Raw genomic sequence first — 24,358 nt, 5'->3', positions numbered from 1 at the left:
TACTCCGGGGCGCTGGGCAACTATTTAGTGTCCAGTAAATGTTCAAGTGCTATGGAACGCCTAGAATAGTGTAGAACTCAAATAATGGGCCAATATCCCCAAAATTAAGTTGACATGACACGGAAAGAGTTGGGGCAATGCAAATACCCATGTCGGGCGTGGTAGGGTGCATGGACAGACTCCATAAAAGCTATCACATCGCACCCTCTGGAATTATAGCAGCAGACTTCCGGCATTTCAACACAATTAACTTTACCGATTGAGTAGCATGTTACACCAATCAGATACTCGATAAGTTTGTACGAGCTCTGTAGTTGCCACTATACATACATTGTACATATCAAGGGCCTGCGCAAAGAAGAACCTTTTCGAAACCTTATTTCTCTCAAACTATAGATGTAGTACATTCCTCTAATCTAACTAATCAATGGTCTGGATCTTCTAAATAAGTATTTCCCCAGCTTGCTGTACCATCTCCTCACCATAAAATGTGCTCATCTTCTGCATATCCGTATTCGAAAGTTTTCCATCGCCTCAATTGGCGCTGGTAGCTTTCAATCTAATTATTCTCCTTTCCGGGTTGAACCCGTTCCCGCTGCCGTAAACCTCGCGATAACAGGCAGGGGCCAGGCGAGATGCTCCGTGGAATCGCTGCGTACTTCGCCAGATGTCAATAGGTCGATAATCGCGACAGCAATATAGCCACCAATGGCAGTGAAGACATGCCACCTGTAATCTTATTGTCAGCGGCGTGAGATCCCGGGAATGTGAATTATGTGTGTGCATACCATCCATGCAATTCGAACAGAAACGCCAAGGGCAAACCAACAGCTTGCCTCGTGCTGGTCAAGATCCGACAGGCCCAATCGTCAATCAGCCACACAAGGTAACCAAAGATAAAACTCGCTGGGATGGGTCAACAGTTGCTCAGAGTTCTGATTGGCTTCAATGACTTACCACACCCAAAGAGCGCTATGCTTTGAATGTTCTTGCGGGTTACCGGATCGGGGATTTGTCGGGGAATGATCTTGAGCGTACGTGTTGCGATCAAGTAGACTGCCATGCCGAAGGTAACGGCGTGAAGAAGAAATTCATCCATGACCATGTGGACGACCATCACGATGGTGAATAACAGAGAGAGAATAATGCCCACCATCCGGGTACGCTCTGGGCTGGCCTGGAAAGAGAGAATGCGATACAGGAGGGGGGTTGTCAACAGATGCATAGATAATTCATCCGCTGGGTTTTCAGCCACGTGAGAAAGATGGTCGGAGCAATGGAGGATATAGAGCAAGACATACACATTTGGGTATGATATTTCAATGTCATATGGTAGCCAGCCGAGCAGACTCCTACTCCGATCAACCCGAAATACGGAATCGAGCGGGAACCGGCGTTCGGCTTCTGGCGAAGCTTGGATAGGCCATAGATCCCGTAAAAAACTAGAGAAAGGAGTCAATTACAGGCTTTACAACTAGGCATTCACTAACGCACTGTATATGAAGCTGCTCAGGGTATTGATAAACTCCGCGATGTACCGGGTGATTACATAGTCCTATGAAGAACCGGCGGTTAGGCTGGTTTTTACTGGGATTTGCTTTGCAGTACGTACTTCCTCGCAAAAGCTGGAATTGATCATAAGTCACTGGCATTCTCGACAGATCCAATTGCAATTGAAAACATACTTGAGGTAAGAGGTTTGGGGACCCCAGAACGGTATCAGGGTCGAGTGCTCCATCGTTGAAATGTATGTTGACAGGTTGGAAGTTGCGGAACGAAGGGGGTGAAATAAGTGGGACTTGGTTGCCGTCGGAGACAATTTGATGGATTAAATCATTTATCCGGACCCACCAGAGATATGACCCGCTTTAGCCAGGGGAAATGATATGCGCATCTTGGGACGTGCGAAGAAACATGGTAAGTTAGTACCTTTATCTACCATCATGGGCAATAAGTTCGTCAATGTTAGGGCAGGTAGCGCATCAGCTGATCGCGATTAGCATGATCGTCAACTGGTGATCTAGTTCGGTTAGGGCAGCCCTTAGGGACTTCCATTGATGCTGGTCGACGTTGTACTCTTGTCCTATGTCAGCAGTCAACCTTAGGAGATACTTCAATAATAGCCTTGGGTAGCAGAGCCGGTGACTCCAAGGTTCAAGAGAGGTCATTCAGCCGTTGGGGGATCGATCTATGTATCTCACGAATAATAACAGAGCGCAAGAAATACGATTAAAGCGTTAAAACCGAGAAAAGTACAGAGGCAACCGGGGGACTTGTAGATATTGTCTACTGTGACCTCATAATTAACAATTGTGCTGATGATTGTTTGTCTCTAACAGGTAACTAGAAGTTCTAAACTGAACATGAAACTGACTAGATGGAAGGATGGGGGCCCGAGAGGTAGAAGTAGAGAGAGGTGTTTGGCTTCGTCCCTGCATAGAATAGAGGGAAATAGGTATTCTTAGAAACTTCTAAGGGAATGTTGTCGCTAAAATGCCGATCTTACCTTCTGCTGGAGTTGTTCAGTGTTGTTTCTGCTACTGAGTGGGTCCGGCCCCTTCGTAAAGCTGTAGCGTCAGACGCCGGGTGAGACGATCCTACAGCCACCCCAAATTTGCCGAGGAGCTTTGGTGATCTTGGTAGAAAAGCTTAGTGCTTATTGCTTATTCGCGGGGCGCAGTCTCGCGTGTAAGGCTGTAAGCATCCCAATTCTTCTGTCGTGGAACAATTCCCACGTGGTATCTTTCTATGTTTTATTTCCCTTTCACTCAGATTGGAACGTTATTGCCCGATCCTGCTTGTAGTTTCTGATGAAGATATCAAGCATGTCTAGGCGCATTCAGAGCAAGCTCTTGAAAATGCGAGTAATCATAACTGGTAGCACTATAGCAAATCGGGTACAACTGTTTCTTCTCAATTGAACGTAGTATGATACTCAACTCCGCCTAAACGTGAGATACTAAATGACTTTTGCGCGAAAGAACAATGCTAGCCCCCAATAACTGGGGCGCCTAGCTAAGTTGCAGAATATGTTGGGAAGCCCAATGGTCATGAGGCGTGGCAGGGTAATGTTCGCGGCACCACGAACTCCCGTAGCTCGACGTTTTTCGTAGAGTATGGCCCCATTCACCGGCTAGTCTACTCAGACTGAGAGCTCTAGCGCCAAATGTCCCTAGTGATGCTAAGTAAATTCTATAATCGCCAAGAATAAGCTGACAGGGGACAGGGGCCAAACCTCTCACTGAGATAGACTATCATGCAAGGTGAGAGTCTGCAATCCAAAATTAACCTGGCCAGTATACAGAATCTCACCTTGCAGGACTTACAACGTCTATTGACTCTGCAACAACTACAATCTTCATACATTCTGCAAGGCACGAAAAGTCTATATAAGGACCTCAATCATCGTCCCAAATCACATCTTCATCAACACAACAAAACAACACAACACAACAACACAACAAAGCAAACAAACAACATAACAACACAACAACCTCCAAACAACACCATTCAAACAATCTCTTCCAACAAACTCTTCTACTTCACTATCAAAATGCAGTTCCTCATCGTCGCCGCTTCTTTCCTCGCTGTTGCCACTGCCATCCCGGCTTCCAACGGCATCTCTGCCACCAACATCCAGAGCGCTGCTGACATCAACAACATCGCCTCTGCCTGGGCCAAGGCCAAGGAAGATGATGGATGCAGCTGGCTCGGTAAGTAACTCTCGAAGACTTCACTTATACAGCTAACTGACTCTTTCCATAGCCTGCATCAGCTCCGTCGTTGGACAGAGCGCCACTTGCGCCGCTGCCGCTGCCGAGCTCGCTCTCAGTAAGTCTCTTCTCACCCGATACTTTAGAATTCTTCACTGACTGAATTACTCTAGACCCCATTGCCGATGCTGCCTGTGTCGCTGGACTTGGCACCATGACTGTAAGTCTCTCATTACTCTTCTATCCCAACGATAGATTCCATACTAACAATTGAACAGGTTGCTTGCAAGCCTTGCGTCTAAGCTACTGCTGGTCAGTGCTTTGGCAATGCAAACAAAGGCTAAGAGAAAGGATTGGGAGGGGGGAGGTATGATAGAACGATGGGAAAACAATTATATCAATTTGCATTTTATTTCCTTTGTTGCTTAGACCATTTGTTTTTCGATTTGTCTATTTTTCTATACATCTGCATGTTTGTTTGTTTGTTTGTTTGCTCGCTTATTTGCATATCAATTGAACAATTTCAGGCCTGAAATACTCAGTTCACTACTGTAACTGTAGCTGGTTGAGCCTAAACCGATAGATCTAGGATGATCAATAGCTTTGGATGAATAATGGAGCTTTGCATTTCTCGATATATCTATGGCGATCGTTTAGCATAGTATAAGCGAGTTGATAAATCTAGCATGATGTATCTACAGAGTGGAGATACAGCTGAGTTCCAACTTTATAGACAAGCCATCCGCTACAACATGATGGGGTGTTTAGTACATATCCTTCATAGTACTCACAAGTAACGCCTAAATATACCCGATGGCAGACCTTCTTTCATACACTCTGCATTAAATCTTTCAATGATCACATTTTACAGAGTAAATCGAATAACAATCATTCGAGCTGTCATGACCCCGAGTAGTCACTCGATCGAGCAATTTGCCGAGAAAACGCCGAACACTCCGAAAAAACTGATGTTTAATAAGTCACTTTACACCTATATTACTACGTATAAAATGCTTAAGAATATATAAAATAAAGATAGTCTATCTAATTATATATTTCCAAATTCTTTTTCCAGAGATTTTCGAGGAGCTTTCTGTCATGGATTCCATTTTGAAATGAATTATCGTGGAGAAGTTGCCGTGCAGATATATATATAGCTCAGGCGACATCTAATCTACACACGAATACATATATACAGTCGCCAATGGAGCGTTATATCTAACCCTAAAATTCCAAAAGAATTCTCAAAAATACGAAACAAACTATGGTAATTTTCAACAATTTTTATAGAATTTTATATCTGATCTTTAGCTAATCCGGGGACTCTTCTTCTCGACAATCTGGAAAGGACCGAAAGGTTGGCCCCCAAGGAGGTTGAACCCCAAATAATATTACAACCACCAGCCCTAAGCCCTAGATCAATCTAGCCTACTGTACATATTCTCTCAAATCCTTGGCACCAAGTAAGCGCTTGCCAGGTAATTTTAAGCAATGATAAGCACTCTTGAAGTGAGTCAAGGAAGAGGGTGACCGGGATTTCGGTCAGCTTGCCCGATGCTATGATTCTACCGTGAGCAACACATCTCTTTCATGGCTAGTAACAGACAAACGAAGGTCAAAACAAATACCAAAATGGAAAATGGAAAATGGGGGAAAGAAGAAACAACGAAATAACAAGAAGACCTGGCGGCGTGTGTCGAGATCCTCATCCCAAACTAAGACCTAGAGACAAACACAAACCTGCCATTGAGCCTCCATCCAGGCCTGGCGCGTTGATAGTATACATAAACATGAACGATTTTGAGAGAGTGAAATTACTCCAGGCTGGAATGGCAGGGATGTTGACAGGTCAATACGACTCTGGTCCCTGTTTCTCCACTTTCGGGTTCTGAACTGGCATGAGAGTTCACGTGAGATTCATTAATGTCCTCATGCCCCCAGAGCGCTGTAAAATTAATTGTAAACGAAAGAATGAGAACTAAATTCGACTACTTCAGCAGGACATTTTCTCGGGGGTTTTGTGAGGCCAGTTAAATCGTGTTTGGTTAGGGTGAGCCAAAACGGGAACAGCACAAATGATACAGAGCTTCCCTATCTGCATTTTGTATAGAGCATAATTCCAGTGGTTTTTAAGTCCTCACCACCAAAGGTTTAGCGGTGGATGATGTGTAATGGTAGCTGTGGCGTCTTTTCAATTTCAATTATTTAATATCGCTGCCGACCATGTATTTGGATAATAAAAGTTAAGATTAGAGTCTGGGATCGGGATCTACTCCAGCGAACCCTATACTGATCCAGATATATTCAAGGAGCACAGTAATCCATTCGAGAAAATAAAATTGCTTCGGAGCACTTTACGAATGAGCGCATCTCTTGTGGCTCCACTGCTTAGACCCTGTAGATGGCCTTCCCAGGATTGATAAAGACGGACCCAGCCCCGACCACAAAGTTTCGTAGTCTACACTAAATCCCTGCTACTCTGCGTCAATTAATGAGCACCTACCTCCAGGATAGTCTCCCCAGTTAATTTAAGCAGGCGAGTTAGGTTACAACGCGCTTCGGCGTGGGAAAATAGCGAAGGGAGTGCACTGAGGGATTCCCCCTCACCCCTAAAATTATTGTAGGGTAGAAAGTCTCTTGACAATCTGAAATCATTCTATCTTCCTTCGCTCCAGATTCTTGCACTTGTCTGTGCCGGGTGCCCTGATTGGGAACGCCTTTCAATTGAATTGGACACCCCTTCGTATATGCATACTTGCAGTTCATCTATTCCGAAGTCACCAAAACTACGTACATCTCCATGACGTCCTACGACCTAAAACAACTGACACCTCCCGGGTTATATGAAATTGAGGAACGATTATCATACCAGAATGCGGATGACACCCATTTGACCCGCCTAGGAAAGCGTCCTGTTTTGAAGAGAAACTTTGGTCTGATGTCAATGTTGGGATTTAGTTGCACCATCCTGATTACATGGGAGTCTGTAACGACGTAGGGCTCTACCATATCACCTGCCTTTCGTGGCTCTACTAACTCAAGGATGGTTTTCGGAACAGGCTATTTCTCCAAAACTTCCAAAAGTACATGATATCCCGTCTATCAAATTGCGACTTAGACTGATCAAAAAAATAGTGGTGGTCCCGCTGGCAGTGTCTATGGTTACATTTTCGTCTGGTTCGGGATCGCCGCGACATTTGTAGTAATATCGGAACTTGTGTCAATGTAAGGAATTACTTAACGACATTAAAGAAACATGGTTCTAAAGAACAACCCTTCAGGGCACCAACATCAGGAGGGCAGTACCATTGGTGCTCAATGCTCGCACCTCAGTCGGCGATGAAAATTTTCAGTTACATCACAGGTGAGTGGGATTGTGAATAAACAGAAAATGATTCCTCGTGAGTGGACAGTTCTAACTGAAGATATGGCTAAGGCTGGCTTACGGTCATTGGCTGGCAGGCTACTTACGCGACCGTTTGTTACCTGGGTGGAAACTATATTGAGACGCTGGTGACGCTCACCAATCCATCATACCAGCCTAAAATATGGCGTCAGGTGCTGATCGGCTATGCAATTGCACTTTTTGGCTTTATTATCAACATTGCTGGAGGAAAGGTATTGCCACGATTTGAAGGCGCAATTCTAATTCTCCATATTCTGGGCTTCTTTGCAATTCTGTAAGTACAAACCATGTCCCATGAACGTGTGAAGTTTTCTGCTTATTCAGGAAGAATTCCAATGGTCTACATGGCCAATCACAACACAGCCGAGCAAGTCTTCACCCAATTTCTAAACGAAGGCCAATGGCCCTCTCAGGGTCTTTCTTTCTTTGTTGGCCTTATTGGACCTGTCTTTGCTTTTGCAGGGGGCGATGCCGCGGTACATGTACGAACAGGGTCTAAACATTTGGCGGGTCCGAGAGCTAACACGTTCCAGCTGTCCGAAGAAATCACCAATGCCACAATTGCCGTGCCCTTGTCGTTGATGCTCACGGTACTAATTAATGGCACACTCGGCTTCAGCATGCTAATCGCCTTGCTCTTTTGCGTCGAGGATATCAAGGGGGCCCTCGAGGCTCGAGTCCCCTTCCTGACTATATTCCACCAGGCAACCGGGTCTGTAGCGGGCACCGCTGCAGCAGGTTCCATTATCGTTGCCATGGGCAGTTGTTCCTCGGCCGGTATGCTGGCCTCGACATCACGGCAGTTCTGGTCCTTTGCGCGTGACCGGGGCATCCCTGGATGGCGAATATGGACGGAGGTCACACCTCGTACCGCAATTCCAGCATACGCTGTCACCCTCACCACAATCATTACCTGTCTGCTGAGTCTCATTGGTATCGGCTCTGACCTGGCATTCAATGACTTGATGTCCTTGTCCACCTCGGGCTTGTTCTCATCATACCTGGTTGCGGCCGGCCTTCTGCTCTGGCGACGCTGCACGGGTGGAATCAGTGGGTCTAAGAGTGAGCATACTCTAATCAATACAGCAGGAGCCCAGCTGGTGTGGGGTCCCTTTCATGTTCCGGGGGTTTGGGGTATCTTCATTAATACCTTTGCTGTGGTCTTTATGGCTATCGCAGTCTTCTTCAGTTTTTGGCCGCCCATGAATAATGTATCGGCCGAGTCAATGAACTATAGTGTAGTGGGGATGGGAGGTGTGATTCTGCTGAGTTTGTTATATTATCTTGTCCGGGCTAGGAAGGTATACAAGGGACCTGTAGTGGAACTTCCAATCGGTTAATAGATGTATTTGACATGCCAATGAGGATATCATGCCTAAAGACATTTGCCAGTACGGGTCCTATTTCCGTAGAGAGGAGAAGAAAGGCGGAATTGTGAACTTTCTTACGCCTTTCTGTTTACTTGGCTGGGGAATCGTTCGCTCTCCTCATTTAACTAATCAAAGTGCATTTGATACGATTTTATACTAATCATAAGTAAGCCCAGGTTCTGAAACAATACATGGCAGGATGGATACACGTACAACACCTTCATCACTTTGTGAATCACCTTCAACAAGGAAGGGTGATAAATAGGTGGATGATACTCTACAGTTACCAATTGTTCTACAGCTAACTCTATGAGAACTTCACTTGGGCCGATGGTTTGTCGACAAACTGTAAAAGAGATTGAATGTTCGAGTATCCACGTATAGGATGAAAATAATGCACCAAAAATATAGTAATGCAATGAGCCCGGGATTGTGTGCCGAGTGCTGACGGGGCCACGGAGTTAAGGCGATTTGATGACACGACCATCCTTGTCCCATATGGGGATAAGACATAGATTGGATGTCAACCCTAGGGCGCGATTTCGGTAACCTTGGCCAATGATAGACGATAGTGCAAGCCTGACTGATCGTAGTCTTGGCATATCGCCCGGGCAGAATGCCGTTTGAGCAGATTCCCTAATAAATAACCAACATGGTTTCCGTCGTGGTCCTTCCGCGCTGAAGAACGGCTTTTGCGACAAGAGTCAAATCATTTGGCTAATCGTACGAACCATGGGAATGGACCCAGAAAATCAATCGGAATGGACCAAGCCAAATTGTGAGCGACACATTCCCTTCTGGCGCCAAGTGCTAGACCAAGGAGCAATTACTCGGGATGTTCTGCAACACAATTATCCTGGATCAGGGACGGAAACAGATCCCTTCCTGGTCTCCTGGCTGCCAAATGACCCCAGAAACCCTATGCTCTTTACGACATCCAAGAAGGTCGGTATTACGGTCGTTGTCTCCACAGCAACATTGGCCGTTGCCCTCGCTTCCTCAGCATATTCTGGATCTACGAAACAAGTGATGGAAGGCTTGGATGTCGGCACAGAGGTTGCAACACTGGGACTATCGCTTTTTGTTATAGGCTTTGCACTCGGACCATTGTTCTGGGCTCCGCTAAGCGAATTTATTGGTCGACAATATCCCTTTATTGTCTCATTTGGCGCGATGACGGTTTTCCTGGCTGGATGTGCGGGTGCACAGAATATACAGACCTTGTTGGTTCTGCGTTTTCTAGCAGGCACAGCCGGATCATCGCCCCTGACCAATGCCGGGGGTGTGATTAGTGATATGTTTCAAGCTGAGCAACGGGGGCTTGCTCTTTGCCTCTTTGCTGCGGCACCCTTCATGGGGCCTGCCATTGGACCAGTTATTGGTGGCTTTCTGGGAATGAATGCTGGATGGAAATGGGTGGAAGGCTTCTTGGCTGCGCTCTCAGGAATGTTGTGGATCATGATGACATGCTTTGTCCCTGAAACCTACGCACCAGTTCTTCTTCGCCAAAGAGCAAAGCGCCTGTCACAGAAAACTGGCATGATTTATCGATCAAAGCTAGATGTCGAGAATGAAGGCAGCGTTTCTTTGAGACGGATGTTTGCCACATCGTTGATGAGGCCTTGGGTCTTACTGTTTCGAGAGCCTATTGTATTTATGTTATCTATATACATTGCGATCATTTACGGCGCGCTCTTTATGATGTTTGCCGCGTTTCCTATCGTGTACCAACGTGGTCGGGGATGGAACCAAGGCGTGGGAGGACTCGCCTTCATGGGTATTGCTGTGGGTATGATTGTTGGAACAATCTACACAATCCCGGACAACAGGCGTTATATGCGAACCGTCAAAAGGTATGGAGGGTTCGCGCCTCCAGAGTCTCGCCTGCCACCGGTGATGCTATCTGCAGTGTGTATCCCTGTCGGTCTCTTCTGGTTCGCATGGACCAACTCACCCTCCATTCACTGGATGGCTAGTATAGCGGCCGGCGTTCCTTTCGGCTGTGGGATCGTTCTTCTCTACCTTGGCATCATGGGTTATCTTATCGATTCTTATACTATTTTTGCGGCATCAGTCTTGGCGGCTAATGCTGTTCTGCGATCTCTGTTTGGAGGAATTTTTCCACTCTTCACGACGTACATGTATGATGGACTAGGGATTCATTGGGCCTCCTCAATCCCCGCATTTCTCACGGTCGCATGTATGCCTTTTCCGTTTATTTTTTATCGGTATGGGGAAGCGATTCGCAAGCGATGTCCATATTCTGCTCAGTCGGAAGTGTATATGCGAAAGTTACAAGACGCAGCGCGGCAAAGCGAAAAGTAGAGACGGCAATTGGGCACCATATCAGGGGGAGATTTAATCCAAACTAATACCCGAAATATATGACGCATGGAGGAAACTAGGCTCTGCCATGGCACTATCATAAATTAAAAAGTCGGGGTTCCTGAACAACCCCACAGGAGTGAAGAAACGCCATGCGGGGCTCCGACACAGGAGACCAAATTATGGATTATGGAACCAATTTAGCGCAATTCAATTGTGCTCCGATCGGCATTTCAATAGCCACTCGGGGTAATTTACCGTGAAGCCCATTCTGAATTAGAATGACCATCGTCTGATGCGTGGTCTCCCCGCCGGAGAGCCAAGAACTGCAGTTGAAGCTATAAATGGCACCCTGTCCTCGGCATATAGCATGATGCGCAGGTACAACCGCCGAAAATGAAGTGCATGAAGTGCATGAAAGGCCTGGCTTGGGCCAGCTTGTTTTTGCAGGTTGCTGGGTTGGATGCAGATGCCCTTACGGCTCAATATTTTGGTAATGATGCACCGTGGTATCGCGACCGGATTCCGCTCTTCGAGTCCAGTGCTTCCGAGATCCAGGACGTTTATTACTACCGGTGGAATATCTTCCGTGCCCACCAGCGCGATCTGGGTGCCGATGGGTACATCTCAACTGAGTTTCTGAATGATGTCAGCTGGCAGACTCAGCCGTCCGCTTTACTGATTGATGCCGCCAATTTCCATCTGCGTGAAGGTCGGTGGTGCCGTGATCGTCGGTTCAAGAGCGATTATGCAAGCTTTCTCTATGGCCCGTACAAGAACCCATATCAGTTCTCTGAGAGTATGGCCGACGGAGTGTGGCAGGGGTATCTGGTCGATGGGGTAGCAGATGATGCTACCGCCCACTTAGACACCATGCAGGAGGTCTTCAAGGGATGGAACACCACCACCATGGATACGGGAGGATACGACACTTCCAAAGCCCTGTACTGGATACAGCCACTTACCGATGCGACTGAGTACACCATTGCTAGCATCGACGCATCTGGTGGCGCGGATGGTTTCACAGGAGGGAATGCCTTCCGGCCTAGCATCAACAGCTATCAATATGCAAACGCGTTGGCAATTGCCAACCTGGCCAAGTTGCTAGGCCAGGACGATGTGGCAAACGAGTATCAGCAGCAAGCGGCCGGCATTAAGGGGACTGTGCAAGACACATTGTGGAATAGTACCTTCCAGCACTTCATTGATCGGTACAAGGTGGATAATGAGTATGTGGCATACTGGGACTTTATTCGAGGCCGCGAGCTGGTGGGCTACGTCCCTTGGACACACGATCTGCCCGATGACACGGAGGAGTTCGCTCAAGCATGGAAGCATCTCTTGGATCGCGAGAAGTTTGCGGGCGCTCACGGCCTACGCACCAATGAGCCAAGCTACGAATACTACATGAAACAATACCGCTATGAGGGCGATAAACGCGAGTGCCAGTGGAACGGTCCTGCCTGGCCTTACCAGACCACTCAAGTCCTATCGGCTCTCGCTAACTTGCTTGACCACTACAACACGTCTGCTGCTGCCAACCTCGTCACGAAGGCTGACTACACCAACTTGCTACAGCAGTATGCCCAGTTACACTATAACCCGGATCGAGGTGGTATCCTAGACCTAGAAGAAGACTATGACGCCGACACAGGCAGTCCGATCGTCGGATTGGCGCGCTCCCCACACTACTTCCATTCCGGCTATGTTGACCTGGTCCTCTCCGGTCTTGTTGGCATCCGCCCTCGCGCTGATGATGTGCTAGAGGTGAACCCGCTGGCAGACCCGGCAGTCATGACATACTTCCGCGCCGAGCGCATTCTCTACCACGGTCACGAAATCGCCGTTCAGTGGGACGCCAATGGTGACCACTACGGCACATCGGGGCTAGTAGTCGAGGTCGATGGCAAAGTTGTGTCCACATCACCAAGCTTGACCCGCATCACTACCAGCATCACCCGGGAAACTCCGCCGGCAATTAGCCGCCCTATTGCTGTCTCTGTACAACAGAACTCAACCTCATATCCCCAAGGCAGTGTCTCCGTCGCAGATGCAGACACCGACGCCGTCCATGCCGCCATCGACGGACGGGTCTGGTTCTTCCCCGAGTCCGACGTCGCGAACGGATGGGATACACCCGCTGGAAATGGTAGCGAGCTCTGGTACCAGATCAGCTTCGAGTCTTCAACCCAGACCGCCAGCGCAGAGATTGCCTTTTTCGCTAATAGCACGCAAGGCTTTGATGCTCCGGAGAAATACAGTATTCAGGTTAACGTATCCGGCGAGTGGTCGGAGGTGTCAAACGCCAATTATAGTTCCCCTGTTGCGAACGGAATTACCCGGGCTACTTGGGACGGCGTCGACACGGATAAGATCCGACTTGTTTTCGCGCCACAAGACGAGAAAAAGGTTCGGCTGGTGGAGTTCAAGGTTTTTGGGGAGGTGGTGAGCGATAACTGAGTATTGTAGCTTAGCTTCACTCTATATTTGCGTTTGTTCGTTTGTATATAGTATGGTCCGTGTTTTAGGAAGTTATGTTTGTATCCATCTGCAATCTGATACACCAGCATCTTATATCATTCGTAGTTAATGTGATATGTAATTGTGCCTGTATTAGGGTGCCGCATATAGGTTATCTCAATGGGTCATACTTCCAGGTTACAGCTGATGAAAGGGATCTAGAAAAGCTCTCATCCTCCAAACACAAGGTGGTAGTTAACAATACTCGAACAATGTATATTCGGCTGGCCGATGAAAACCATAGCGGAAGCCCTGAAAGCCTTTCATTAACGGCAACCCGATACTCTGTCATGGACTTCTCTACCGGAATGAACAGGTGTCGGAAATTGAAAACAAGGTTGACCCAAGCACGGCCTACGATCTTCAATGGTTCCAGGAATGCCCCTCTCTGTGCCAACTGCCGTGAACTTTATCCGGGCCCATCACGAGTCATTTTTACATCACTCCAACGCGTGTGCTCTACTTACTTTCTTACAATATGAGCCATAATCAGACCAAAACCCATTCCCCACTGTGGACCTTCTACCGAGTGTTAAGTTGTCGATCCTTTGAATTAGGGCACCCTCGGCATGCCGAAATCCGTCTTAAAACAGCCCCAAAGCGGTAAGATGCATGTAAATCACGTGGTGATAAGGTTCCGAAACCGATTTGATAGGGAGAATATTGCCGTCTTTGGAAGCACCTCCCGGGAGTTAACCGGCCGTGATATCAAGTCGCATCAACTCCACACTGCCTCTGCCTAACCCTAGCGCATCTAGATCGTCAATTAGTTTACAATTAGGCATTCTTCGAATGAACGGGATCTCCTCTCGGCTTTGCTTGTGTTGAGTTAAGCTTTGTGCCAAGTAGTATTTCCCTGGGACAGACCTAGAGAGGCTGAAGTATGTACTTTGAACCGGTACCAGGTTCATAGTGTAACTATTCATGATGAAGGTCTAGATTGTACATAAGTAGCTTCCACGGTTTCGTTGGCTTCATGTACCGATAGTGATTTGTCTTTGATGTTGAATGCGCCTTTTCTTGCTGCCTGTACTTCGCTGTCTCTCTTGTATGAGCCAGTTGACCTAGGATCTCCACTTTTGCCTCCGGGAGCTTATGCACCGACCACCCACCTTAACAGTGCACAACTGCTAGTGCCACATTCTTCGCGGATAACGGGTTGGACGGAGTATACCCGCTGGATAATCGGCCCAGAGCTGTTTCAAAGGCAAGAGGCAAGGAAACAAAAAAATCGTTATCATCCTAGACGAGATATAAATCAGGCTGGATGTCTCTCTATCTACGTACCGTGAAATATCAACAGCATTGTTTTCTCTAAGCGTTTCTCTAATATCCCATCTTTGCATTACTTTAATCATTTGTTTCAGCTCGCATCATCCCGAATTATTATTTTCTCTCACAGCAATGGAACAGCCACAGACTCCTATCAACGCCGGACAGCGCCTTCTCACCAACGTCGTTGATGAAGTTGCTCAGTTCAACCCCGAGAAGAAACTTGGTGTTATCCCTAATGATCTGGAGGTATCGCAAGGTTTCCGGGACGTGTCGTTCGCCGATCTTGCCCATGCCGTCAATGCACTCTCGTGGTGGATTGAGGAGCAGATCGGAAAGGCCCAGAACAATGAAACTGTGGCATATATGGGTAGAAATGACATTCTCTACCTGATCTTTATTCTTGCATGCGATAAGACAGGCTATAAGGTAAGGTTATCAAAAAGTCGCTACGTCCTGATACAATCTGACCTTCATTTGAAAATAGCCTTTACTCCCTTCAAGTCGACTTTCTGACGAAGCGTATCAACATATCCTGGGTGTGACCGGGTGTCGGAAGTTCTTCTACAGCCACGACAAAGAGCGGCAGATATCAGGGATGAAGAACTTACTCAATGGCACAGATTTCTACGAAGTACCAGCAACAGCTGATATCCTCAACTGTAACAACGTACCAGAGCCATACCCTGTTACTAAAACCTTCGCTGAGGCTGAGAACGACGTTGCCTTTATCATTCACAGTTCCGGAACAACAGGTATGCGAACAAACAATACAGCTTTATTGAAAGCTAGCGATTGTTAACATGCGTGACCACAGGAATGCCAAAGCCCGTTCCCTTGACGCACGGTTTCGTCGCAACTCTAGACTCTGTTGGCTTCCTGCCTACACCCCCAGGCCGTCGTGTAGCCGCGCCAAACGATCCTAGCTCTAACAATCTTGTGCTTGTTACCACTCCTTTCTTTCACCTCATGGGTCTATACGGCCTTACATCTGCTATCTTCCACAACACGCCCTTTGTCACCCTCCCCGACAAGCCTGTCTCGGTTGACCTCGTCTTGGCTACGATACGCGCAACCAATCCAACTATTACCTTACTCGCCCCAGCCATCCTGGAAGATATAAGCCAAACCCACGCTGGATTGGACTGTCTCGGAACACTAAATGCAGTTATTTATGCGGGCGCTCCTCTGGCAGCAGACATCGGCAACCGAATCCTCCCCTACACCAATGTAGTGACCCTCTTAGGGTCGAGTGAAATGGGCATCATCAGCTCTCTGGTCCCAGAGGGAGAAGGAAACTGGGGCTATTTCGAGTGGAACCCTGCCTACGGTGTGGAGATGCAGCATAGAGGCGAGAATTTGCATGAGCTTGTCATTCCTCGGAGAGAGAACTCTCGAGCTATCCATGGCATCTTCCATACCTTTCCTGACAGGACAGAATATGCATCGAAGGACTTGTTTGTGCAACACTCATCTAACCCTAATTTGTGGAAGTACCATGGTCGCTTTGATGACGTGATTGTGCTCAGTAACGGTGAAAAGCTCAACCCGTTGACTTTGGAAAAGATGGTCGAGTGTCACCCGAAGATCTGTCGGGCGGTCCTGATCGGCCAGGGTCGGTTTCAGACTTCGTTGCTGGTTGAACCACACTGGAACGAACAGGGGATGACTATCGATGAGGCTGCATTCATTGACGAGATCTGGCCTGTGGTTGAACGAGCGAATGAGACCGTGCCGAACTATGGACGTATTACAAAAACTATGATCAAGCTATCCTCCCCTGAGAAAGCCTTCAAGACGACTCCCAAGGGTACAACACAGCGTCAGGCTGTGAACAGAGATTATAAGGAGGAGATCGACGCTATCTATGCTTCTGCTGATCAACAGTTGAATCGCTCGCTTCCTGAAATTATCTCGTTGGACAACATCACACAATACGTTAACGAAACCGTCTGCTCTCTGCTTGACCGGGAGACAATTGACAACGATGAAGACTTGTATTCTGCAGGCCTTGACTCCTTGCAAACGATTCAGCTTGCCACGATACTTCGTAACGCTGTCTCTTTTCAAGTGCCCGCTGGCGATCGCCCACGCATCACAGCTCAGCACATTTATGCCCATTCAACAGTCACCCAGTTAGCGCAATTTCTCGTTAAGATTATCGCTGGTGACTCGCTCGTGAGCATCCCCCGTCACGAGCGAATTCAGAACATGGTAGTGAAATACACAGAGGACATCCCAGCACGCCCTCACACCCGCGCTCAACTCCCTTCTACATCGACAGTCATCTTAACCGGATCGACCGGCTCGCTGGGCGCTTATCTCCTGCATACTCTCCTGACCAATAAGAATGTCTCCAAAGTCTACTGTTTCAACCGCTCCGACGCTCAGTCACGCCAAATCCAAAGGTTCAAGGAAAAGGGCCTCGATGCCGCCCCCCTCTCCGACCCCTCAAGAGTTGAATTCCTCAAGGTTTCCTTCGGAGAACCACATTTCGGGATCGACGACACAAAATACGTCTCCCTTCTAAACGCAGTCGACCTCATCATCCACAACGCCTGGAAAGTCAACTTCAACCACCCCCTCGAATCCTTCGAAGACCCTCACATCAAGGGCGTCCGAGAGTTCATCTCCTTCAGCCTCGAAAGCAAATACAACGCACACCTCTCCTTTGTCTCATCTGTCGCTACAATCGGCGCCTGGGCCTCAGAGATGGGAGCCATCGTCCCCGAACTCCCACTGGAGAACGACGAAGTGGTGCTCAAGCAGGGGTACGGCGAATCAAAACATGTCTCGGAACGTATGTGTGTCATTGCATCCGAGAAGGCTCGCGTGCCTACTACTATCTTCAGAGTTGGGCAGATTGCTGGCCCAACTACGAAGAGTGGACTTTGGAACCCGGATGAATGGCTCCCGACTGTTGTTGCGACGTCGAAGGCTCTCGGAAAGGTTCCGAGTAATCTTGGTTCGATGCCTATTGATTGGGTTCCTGTTGTATGTTTATATCTATCGCCTATTATACTAATGGCTTGCTAATTTAATCACAGGATAAATTGGCCCAAATCACAGTTGAAGCTCTTGAGACACGCCGGAGATCCCTCACCGAGACACCGAACGCCTTCTTCCACCTCATGAACCCTAATCATGCGGCGTGGCCTTCGCTCATTCCCGCCATCGAATCTAAGTATAACACAAAGACGGTTCCCTTCGGCGAATGGATCAGTGATCTGGAGTCTATCAAGAACCCGTCAGACCAGGACGTTCGGGAAAAGCCAGCTCTGAAACTCCTCGACTTCTACCGCGGCTTGTCAAGCGCCGAGGGCATGTTATCGGCCGATGTTAGTGTGGAGAGGACGAAGGAGGCCAGCGAGACTATGAGGGGATTGGGGCCTATTTCGGCCGAGCTGATGGAGAACTGGATTGCGCAGTGGAGATTTTAAGTAATTAATTTTTCTTTGGGATGAGCGATTTGCATGATATAGATTGCGTTGTTGTTATTCTTTTGTATATTTGCATGGCTTAGCGGCGCTATGGTTCCAATTTAATTGATTACTTATTTTATTTGGTCTTCTGAAGTTTTCCTCTACGCCCGTTGTAAGACATCATTTCTGCAATGTTGAAATGCCGGACTTGGTCTCAATATAAGGAAAGCAGCAGGCTGTGGGTGGCCTTCACTATCTTAGCGAAGTAAACGAAACGTTATGAAGCTGGAATAAGTGGAAAATTAGATTATTGCGGATTTCGCTCGCCCTTACTAGATGACCACCGTACATATCTACTACCCACAACCAACTCCCAAGTTTCCAGTGTGGAGGGGATCATACAAGCAGCCTAGCACAACATACGTAACATCCTCACATATTGTGTCTATCCCCTAGAAACGGAACAAACATAGCCCTTGAAAGGACCCCCTAAACTTCCTCACAATGTACCCTTTCCATCCCCAATTACCAACTCAGGACCCAATATGCTCATGGCAATCAAATGGCCGTCCTTCGACCACAGCACGGAATCTATAACCACTTATTAGAATATAAACTCACTTCAAGCCCAACCGAACAGGGAAACATACCAAGAGCAAACTTAACCTTCAGCGACTTCTCCGTCGAATGAGGTATCTTATGCTTCGAATTCTTCTCCACATTATCACAATAACACTCGAACTCTCCCTTATGTGTTGCACCCATGACTCCAGTAAAATAATCACAGCTCCAGCAATCGCCCTTCATGAGCCCCTTACCATCAGACTCTGGCGTCAACTTCTGTGTTTGTGGATTCCAACCAACGCATTTGTCCACGTCCAGTTTTGTCTCCCGCCAGTCTCCGTCCGGGAGTGCTTTCTTGGGGTCTGACATGGGTCGACGACAGTCAGCTGTTAGGAGGACTTGGCGATATGGGGTTGATATTGTTGTGGGTCCTCTGGCAGTGCCCTTTGTGGTGTCTTTTGCTGAGCTCTTTGCTGTTCCATCGGGTGAGGTTATGTGGACTTTGAGGTAGCGGCATTCGTCATGTAATGCTCCTCCTTTGGCAATGTCGTTCGTTTTGGATATGTGTCCGGAAGAGCTGAGGCTCATGTCTGTCATTTGGATGCCTTCATCAGATGGAGGTTGGTTGGGTTTTGAGAGGATTCCGCCTCCGGCTACCAGGGCTGAGAGATATAAAGTGATGATAATTATGAAATGATGCATTTTGCTTTGACTAAGCAATGAAAGTGTTGAAAAGGCAAGATGCTGGGAAGAACAAGGGTTGGGTCTTAGAATGATTGTGCTCGGGGCCTAGGAAAGACTATTTATGTGAATCTAGACACCCCTTCTCTGCAGCTTCAGGAGAGGCTTATCTTAGTTGGAATACTTTTTTTCCTGAGAATTCAATTTTGCTGTTATAATTAAAATTATTTGAGACGCTAAACTGGGGCGCAGGGCAACAGCTTCTCTCAGGATTTTAAGTTGGGGCAAACGGGAAGGGCAGTTGAGTTCTGCTTCAGGAGTCGCAAGGTACAGCCAATAGCTTTAGGGACGGTGATCTACGGAGTAAAGCGTCATGATATGACTGATAACGGATAGATGCATGCATGCTATAGACGAGGAAGAGCTCAAAAGAATTGAAAATTCTTCATGATGGTCTTCTGGTTGGGCTATCTATCAAATATCCTTCCCGTAAACACAGTATTAATCGACAGAATTTCTTCACAACTCCACTAAAGTTCATTTCGTAACACAAAGAAGAGGAAAACAAAGAGTGTACCCACATATGGATCGTCAATTTGCCATCCAAATGCCTCCGTGTACAGAGGATATCTGGTTTTGTATCTCCACCAATACCAAGGGACGACCATTCATCCAGTATGCTTCCACATGGCCCTTTATCTGATCGTCCCTGTGGCTCCTGATGTCATTCAGGTATCCTTGTAATTTCCAAACCTTGTCTAGAGCTTTGCTTTAGCTCTGTAAGTCCCACTGGTCTCATATCTGCACCGGCTTTCCGTTAGGAAAGGTGCCATCTGATAAGGGTGTTATTCCAAACATCCGGCTCGTATGACCTTTGTGCTCTTGTGTTCCTTGTCATTAGAGTTGTGGAAGTGATTGTCCTTCTTATAAACTGTTGGGTAATAGAAATCACGAAGGCTGGGCGCGGGGTAGAGACTAACGCTGTTCTGTTCTCCTTTTTTCTTACTTACTTTTCTTTATAACCTCTTTAGATTCCTGACAGCATGCTGCTGCACACTTGATCTCAACTTTATACATGTGGATCACATACCATTCTTATTTTGTATGTTCATTCTAGCAGGAGGTGTAGATACGCACCAATTCATCAAGCGCAAGTTCTATGTTGACGCATAAGGATATGGATACATTTAGCCAGTCAATCGTGCAAAGCACAAATATACCTCCACCGGTATACCATTTAGTAGTGATAGTACTTTCAGAAAGCAACTGTATTATGATCTTATCTATCCTAAACATACCTGGAATCGGAGAACAGGATAACAGGAGTGCCAGCGGCCATGTCGCCGACACCGGGCCACAGATTCAGAGAAACACCGATCCTTCAAATTCCAAGATCCAAACCACAAGGAAAGAAGCGTAGCATAGCACAATCGTCCCAAGAACATGGTCTCAGCCAGAAGTCCAACAACAAACGCAGCGACCGACCAAGTACCGTTAGCACCTACACGTTCCTAGCTTCTCAACTAGTAGCCCACTGATCCAGCGAAACCTGGGTTCCAGTATGTTCAAAGCAAGCCAAGAACCCATCATGAGTAGCCTCTACCACTTTATCTATACCCTCCGAGTTAGCAAAGTCTCCGCTACTAAACATGAAATGCAGGGACACTCACCCAAACTAACAGGAATCCGATCATCCTCCTTCTTCTTAACCCCACACACACAGTGAAGGTTAGGCTTCGCATAAAAACAACTCGAACAGTCACCTTTCGTGATTCCGTTTCCACGGGATTGCGGGATAAGTTCTTCTGTTGTTGGATTCCACCCCAGACATAGATTCAAATCTAGTTTTGAAGTTCTCGACCCCTGGATGCGATGGTCGCATGTCGCCCAGATCGACTGTGGGGTGCTGGGAGGTCGAATGGCCATGGGTGGTGGTTGGCCGTTTGCGTTGACAGGGCGTTGCACACCTTCGCCTGCAATTGAGGGTTTTTCGCCGTTGATGTAGATGCCGTGGCATTTGGCGTTGATGTTGCCTCTTTCTGGTTTGGGGTCTTCGATTGGTTTTTTTGAGGGGTCTTTGCCGGCGGCTACTAGGGCTGATAGGTAGAGAGTGATGAAGATGATTGGGGTTCGATACATTTTGCTTAATGGAGGATGCGAAAATGGGAGTATAGCGATGATGTTGTGAGGGTGATATTGAAGGATCTGAGAACTGCGATGGGAAGTGGTTTTGTGCGAGATTTAAGCGCGCTATTTATGTCTGTGCTATATCTCATTCTGAGGAATGAAAAATTTTATATAGGGGCTCTAGGTTGCCTGTGCGCTTCCGTCTGAGTGATTTAACTTGGTTATTATAAGGGGGTTTCTTTGTGGATGTAAGCTCTAGCACGAAAGCTACACCAACGCTTAGACTAGCTGTTTGCGTGAAAACAGGGATTTGCTGATAGTCTAGAAGCTATATTGAGCTGTTCTAGAGAATAATGGAATTATTATTGTCGAGATAGTGCTCGCTTGTTCCTGCTTTCTTTGGCGTCCCTCGAAAATTGTAATCCTAAAGGGGATGTACCCTGTTCCAACGAGGATGTCATAGCGGGTTGGCTACGCTCCAGTACAAGATAGTAATAACTGTCAGCGCTGACTTCCGGTCGAGAAAGAGATTGCGAACATCAAATTGGGATACTGGGCAACAGGCTTCTATATTGACTCGATCGGAACACACGGGAAGAGCTTGATATTGAACAAAAAAGGCTAGATTTCTGTCTAGGTACGGAATGAGGTTTAAAGTTTAATCAGGAGTTCTTGCGGCCGGTGGAGAATCCGGAGCAGTTTAGAATAGATAGCTTGTTTGTATAATGCTAGAAATGTTCTCCTTTACATTCTCTATTGGGTTTACTGATGTAGTACAGAGGAGATTTGCAAACTGTCTTCCCTCAACCGCGAGATAGAAAAAACAGATCGTTGTCGGGCACTGAAGGCAAGAACTCCAATGCTACACAGGGCTCCTATCATTCTTTGAACGTTGTACTCCGTATGCCGAGTTGTATGTTAATCTGATTTGTTAGGAATCACGACACGGTTCTCAAGTGTACTGCATTTACGCCATTCAACGCCGACCCATGAATCAGAGCGGAAGATTACCAGCTCCCAGAGTCCCCTTAACTGTCAAGAATACGATTATCTTTGCGCCTTTAATTCGGCTGAGTTCTACCTGGATAAGCCAACGTCCCCCGTTGTCACTGCCGACGAGGCTAGCCCCGTTCTATTTCCATAGACACCTCTCCTGTCTTGTTCCATGGTTGTTCTCGAGTCCTCTCCCGAATCCTCGTAGACTGCCACCTGCGTGTGCCGCCAAATCTCCAAACCCTTGTCTTCCCGTGTGATGTGCTCCGTGCTTTCCGACGACATGGTGTGCTTCCTTGACCGACCGACCGAGAATTGGGCCAGTTCGTTCGGCGGACCGCCCTCCGGGGAATATGTTGGTTTTCGACGAAGTGCTACGTAAGTGCCGAAAATGGTGAAGCCGCGCACTTTTAGGATACGGCGCAGGAGAGTATAGCAGTTGGGGGCGTTGGTCACAATGACGGCGGTGCTGGCCTCCCTCACGTACCAGAAAATCCACAAGATACTATTCGGATGAGTGAAGCAGTAGTATCGGCTTAATGTCGCTGCGACCACGACAAAGATTCCTAGACTAAACACACACAGGAGGGCTAGCTTCCTGTCCTAAAGTCAGCTTTTGTCTCGCGTGACTGAAACTAAATTGTCGCTCCGGAGCATACTTCTTCCAAAGTAATTGTAAGCTGAGAAACACTGGTATCGGGATGCAAAGCATGGCTAGGTCTGAGGATAGATTGAAGGCATATGACATGATTAGATGATGCTGGGCGCCCTCGCATTGAGCTCGATGTATGTCAGCATGCGATCTGTTCCGGAGATATTCATCATTGCTCACGGTCATTGTCCGCTTTGACGGCGAAGTAATTGGAAAATGGCCGACACCAGACGCCGTAGTAGAAGATTTCTACTGTTACAAAACTTAGTGCGATGTAGGCCATTAGGATCTTGACTGGTAGAGCCATCTTTGTTCCTGACCTGTAATTATCATCAGCATGGGCCTCCCACCATTCAAAATCCCCATGGAGAAAGGGAGAGGCAGAGGAATTCCACATACGTTAGTCGGTAATATACTAGGATCATACAGGCTTTGCACCCCCATTGCACCAATACCATGGACTGTTCTAGCACAAATGTGATTTTGCTTCCATAGATGCGATCTTGAATGTCTTCCTCGGTAAGGCCCAGCATTCCTGTAGGCGGCAAGATGTTTGTTTTGGGGTGTTTTGCTTGAATGTTAACCCAGACGATGAAGTTAGTGTAGAAGCCCTGTCTGCAACTTTAGTATTTTTTATGCGAATGACCTAAACCAGAGTTAACATACATAAGTGAAAAGCATGAGATAGTCCTCCACCATCAGAGCCTTCACTCCACCCAAGAGCATACCCCTGGAGATACTAGAGACGGATGTCAGATGGAGCAACGGAGCGAAGGATACCGCTTACTATCGCCAGATAACCACGACGCTGGTGACCGCAAACCAGGTCCATGATTGCACCAGGCGGTCGTTGTGCATGCTGAACTATCCGGTCACATCGGTCTAGCTCACTTATTGACAACGGGAGAAGAAGATCATGTTGTCTTATATATGGGCACATGCTGTCAGCACGTCTTACTTTGTCAACGCTCTCCGAGAAAAGTTTTTCTTCCTATGATAACGTAGCCTGGATATAGACAGGGTTACGTGCAAGGGAATTAAACCTGGTCTCGGCCTGCTTAGTTTACTTCCCAACGCTCTTAGGCGGTTGTAGCGTTCCCTTAGCTTATTAGGGCCCACCTGAATGTTATATTGATCTGCAAGAAAACTGGACCTGCGGGCCGCCCGCTGTCATCGCCGTGTCAAAAGTCCTATGTCGCATCTGACTGGTATCCACATGCTTCTTATGTAACATTAATTCAGTTAAATATCACTATCAGGACGCTATTGTATAAACCCTGAGCTGTCTCTATGACGGTAGTCTTTGGGATGGG

The 24,358-nt window shown here is 47.3% G+C and overlaps 9 protein-coding genes across 9 annotated transcripts; 5 read left to right on the top strand and 4 right to left on the bottom strand.

Annotated features, from left to right (window-relative positions):
• Positions 1 to 425: 425 nt before the first annotated feature.
• On the bottom strand, positions 426 to 1,743 carry BDV27DRAFT_122913 (ceramidase). The gene is made up of 7 exons (XM_032065746.1): positions 1,686 to 1,743; positions 1,613 to 1,625; positions 1,495 to 1,555; positions 1,302 to 1,442; positions 958 to 1,239; positions 789 to 906; positions 426 to 729 (listed from the first exon to the last, which is right to left on the bottom strand). The coding sequence occupies exons 1-7, from the start codon at positions 1,736 to 1,738 to the stop codon at positions 564 to 566; spliced, it is 834 nt and encodes a 277-aa protein (XP_031931119.1). The 5' UTR covers positions 1,739 to 1,743; the 3' UTR covers positions 426 to 563.
• A 1,568-nt stretch (positions 1,744 to 3,311) lies between these two features.
• BDV27DRAFT_122912 (fungal calcium binding protein-domain-containing protein) lies at positions 3,312 to 4,212 on the top strand. The gene is made up of 4 exons (XM_032065745.1): positions 3,312 to 3,713; positions 3,766 to 3,831; positions 3,887 to 3,933; positions 3,992 to 4,212. Exons 1-4 carry the CDS (start codon positions 3,554 to 3,556, stop codon positions 4,013 to 4,015), a joined length of 297 nt encoding a protein of 98 aa, XP_031931118.1. The 5' UTR covers positions 3,312 to 3,553; the 3' UTR covers positions 4,016 to 4,212.
• A 2,075-nt stretch (positions 4,213 to 6,287) lies between these two features.
• On the top strand, positions 6,288 to 8,816 carry BDV27DRAFT_122909 (amino acid/polyamine transporter I). Its single transcript, XM_032065744.1, has 8 exons — positions 6,288 to 6,707; positions 6,773 to 6,796; positions 6,849 to 6,938; positions 6,995 to 7,077; positions 7,150 to 7,393; positions 7,448 to 7,601; positions 7,653 to 8,645; positions 8,703 to 8,816. Exons 1-7 carry the CDS (start codon positions 6,514 to 6,516, stop codon positions 8,457 to 8,459), a joined length of 1,596 nt encoding a protein of 531 aa, XP_031931117.1. The 5' UTR covers positions 6,288 to 6,513; the 3' UTR covers positions 8,460 to 8,645; positions 8,703 to 8,816.
• A 337-nt stretch (positions 8,817 to 9,153) lies between these two features.
• BDV27DRAFT_55687 (MFS transporter) lies at positions 9,154 to 11,012 on the top strand. Its single transcript, XM_032076925.1, has one exon. It carries the CDS (start codon positions 9,222 to 9,224, stop codon positions 10,812 to 10,814), a length of 1,593 nt encoding a protein of 530 aa, XP_031931116.1. The 5' UTR covers positions 9,154 to 9,221; the 3' UTR covers positions 10,815 to 11,012.
• Positions 11,013 to 13,380, top strand: BDV27DRAFT_55688 (Six-hairpin glycosidase-like protein). The gene has a single exon (XM_032076926.1). It carries the CDS (start codon positions 11,211 to 11,213, stop codon positions 13,272 to 13,274), a length of 2,064 nt encoding a protein of 687 aa, XP_031931115.1. The 5' UTR covers positions 11,013 to 11,210; the 3' UTR covers positions 13,275 to 13,380.
• A 1,358-nt stretch (positions 13,381 to 14,738) lies between these two features.
• Positions 14,739 to 18,046, top strand: BDV27DRAFT_154361 (putative NRPS-like enzyme; the record flags this gene model as incomplete). The annotated part of the gene is made up of 4 exons (XM_032071952.1): positions 14,739 to 15,035; positions 15,094 to 15,361; positions 15,424 to 17,600; positions 17,654 to 18,046. The coding sequence occupies 4 exons, from the start codon at positions 14,739 to 14,741 to the stop codon at positions 18,044 to 18,046; spliced, it is 3,135 nt and encodes a 1,044-aa protein (XP_031931114.1).
• A 481-nt stretch (positions 18,047 to 18,527) lies between these two features.
• On the bottom strand, positions 18,528 to 19,294 carry BDV27DRAFT_154360 (uncharacterized protein; the record flags this gene model as incomplete). Its single annotated transcript, XM_032071951.1, has 2 exons — positions 18,528 to 18,619; positions 18,679 to 19,294. 2 exons carry the CDS (start codon positions 19,292 to 19,294, stop codon positions 18,528 to 18,530), a joined length of 708 nt encoding a protein of 235 aa, XP_031931113.1.
• Positions 19,295 to 20,792: 1,498 nt separating this feature from the next.
• Positions 20,793 to 21,412, bottom strand: BDV27DRAFT_154359 (uncharacterized protein; the record flags this gene model as incomplete). Its single annotated transcript, XM_032071950.1, has 2 exons — positions 20,793 to 20,884; positions 20,944 to 21,412. 2 exons carry the CDS (start codon positions 21,410 to 21,412, stop codon positions 20,793 to 20,795), a joined length of 561 nt encoding a protein of 186 aa, XP_031931112.1.
• A 798-nt stretch (positions 21,413 to 22,210) lies between these two features.
• BDV27DRAFT_122903 (uncharacterized protein) lies at positions 22,211 to 24,082 on the bottom strand. The gene is made up of 6 exons (XM_032065743.1): positions 23,833 to 24,082; positions 23,712 to 23,784; positions 23,445 to 23,656; positions 23,226 to 23,365; positions 23,053 to 23,173; positions 22,211 to 22,991 (listed from the first exon to the last, which is right to left on the bottom strand). The coding sequence occupies exons 1-6, from the start codon at positions 23,901 to 23,903 to the stop codon at positions 22,478 to 22,480; spliced, it is 1,131 nt and encodes a 376-aa protein (XP_031931111.1). The 5' UTR covers positions 23,904 to 24,082; the 3' UTR covers positions 22,211 to 22,477.
• Positions 24,083 to 24,358: the final 276 nt, after the last annotated feature.

The sequence above is a fragment of the Aspergillus caelatus genome, assembly GCF_009193585.1.
Source record: "Aspergillus caelatus strain CBS 763.97 unplaced genomic scaffold BDV27scaffold_27, whole genome shotgun sequence".
NCBI lineage: Eukaryota > Fungi > Ascomycota > Eurotiomycetes > Eurotiales > Aspergillaceae > Aspergillus > Aspergillus caelatus.
The sequence above is the reverse complement of the archived record's forward strand: the minus strand, read 5'-3'. Positions and strand labels throughout refer to the sequence as shown.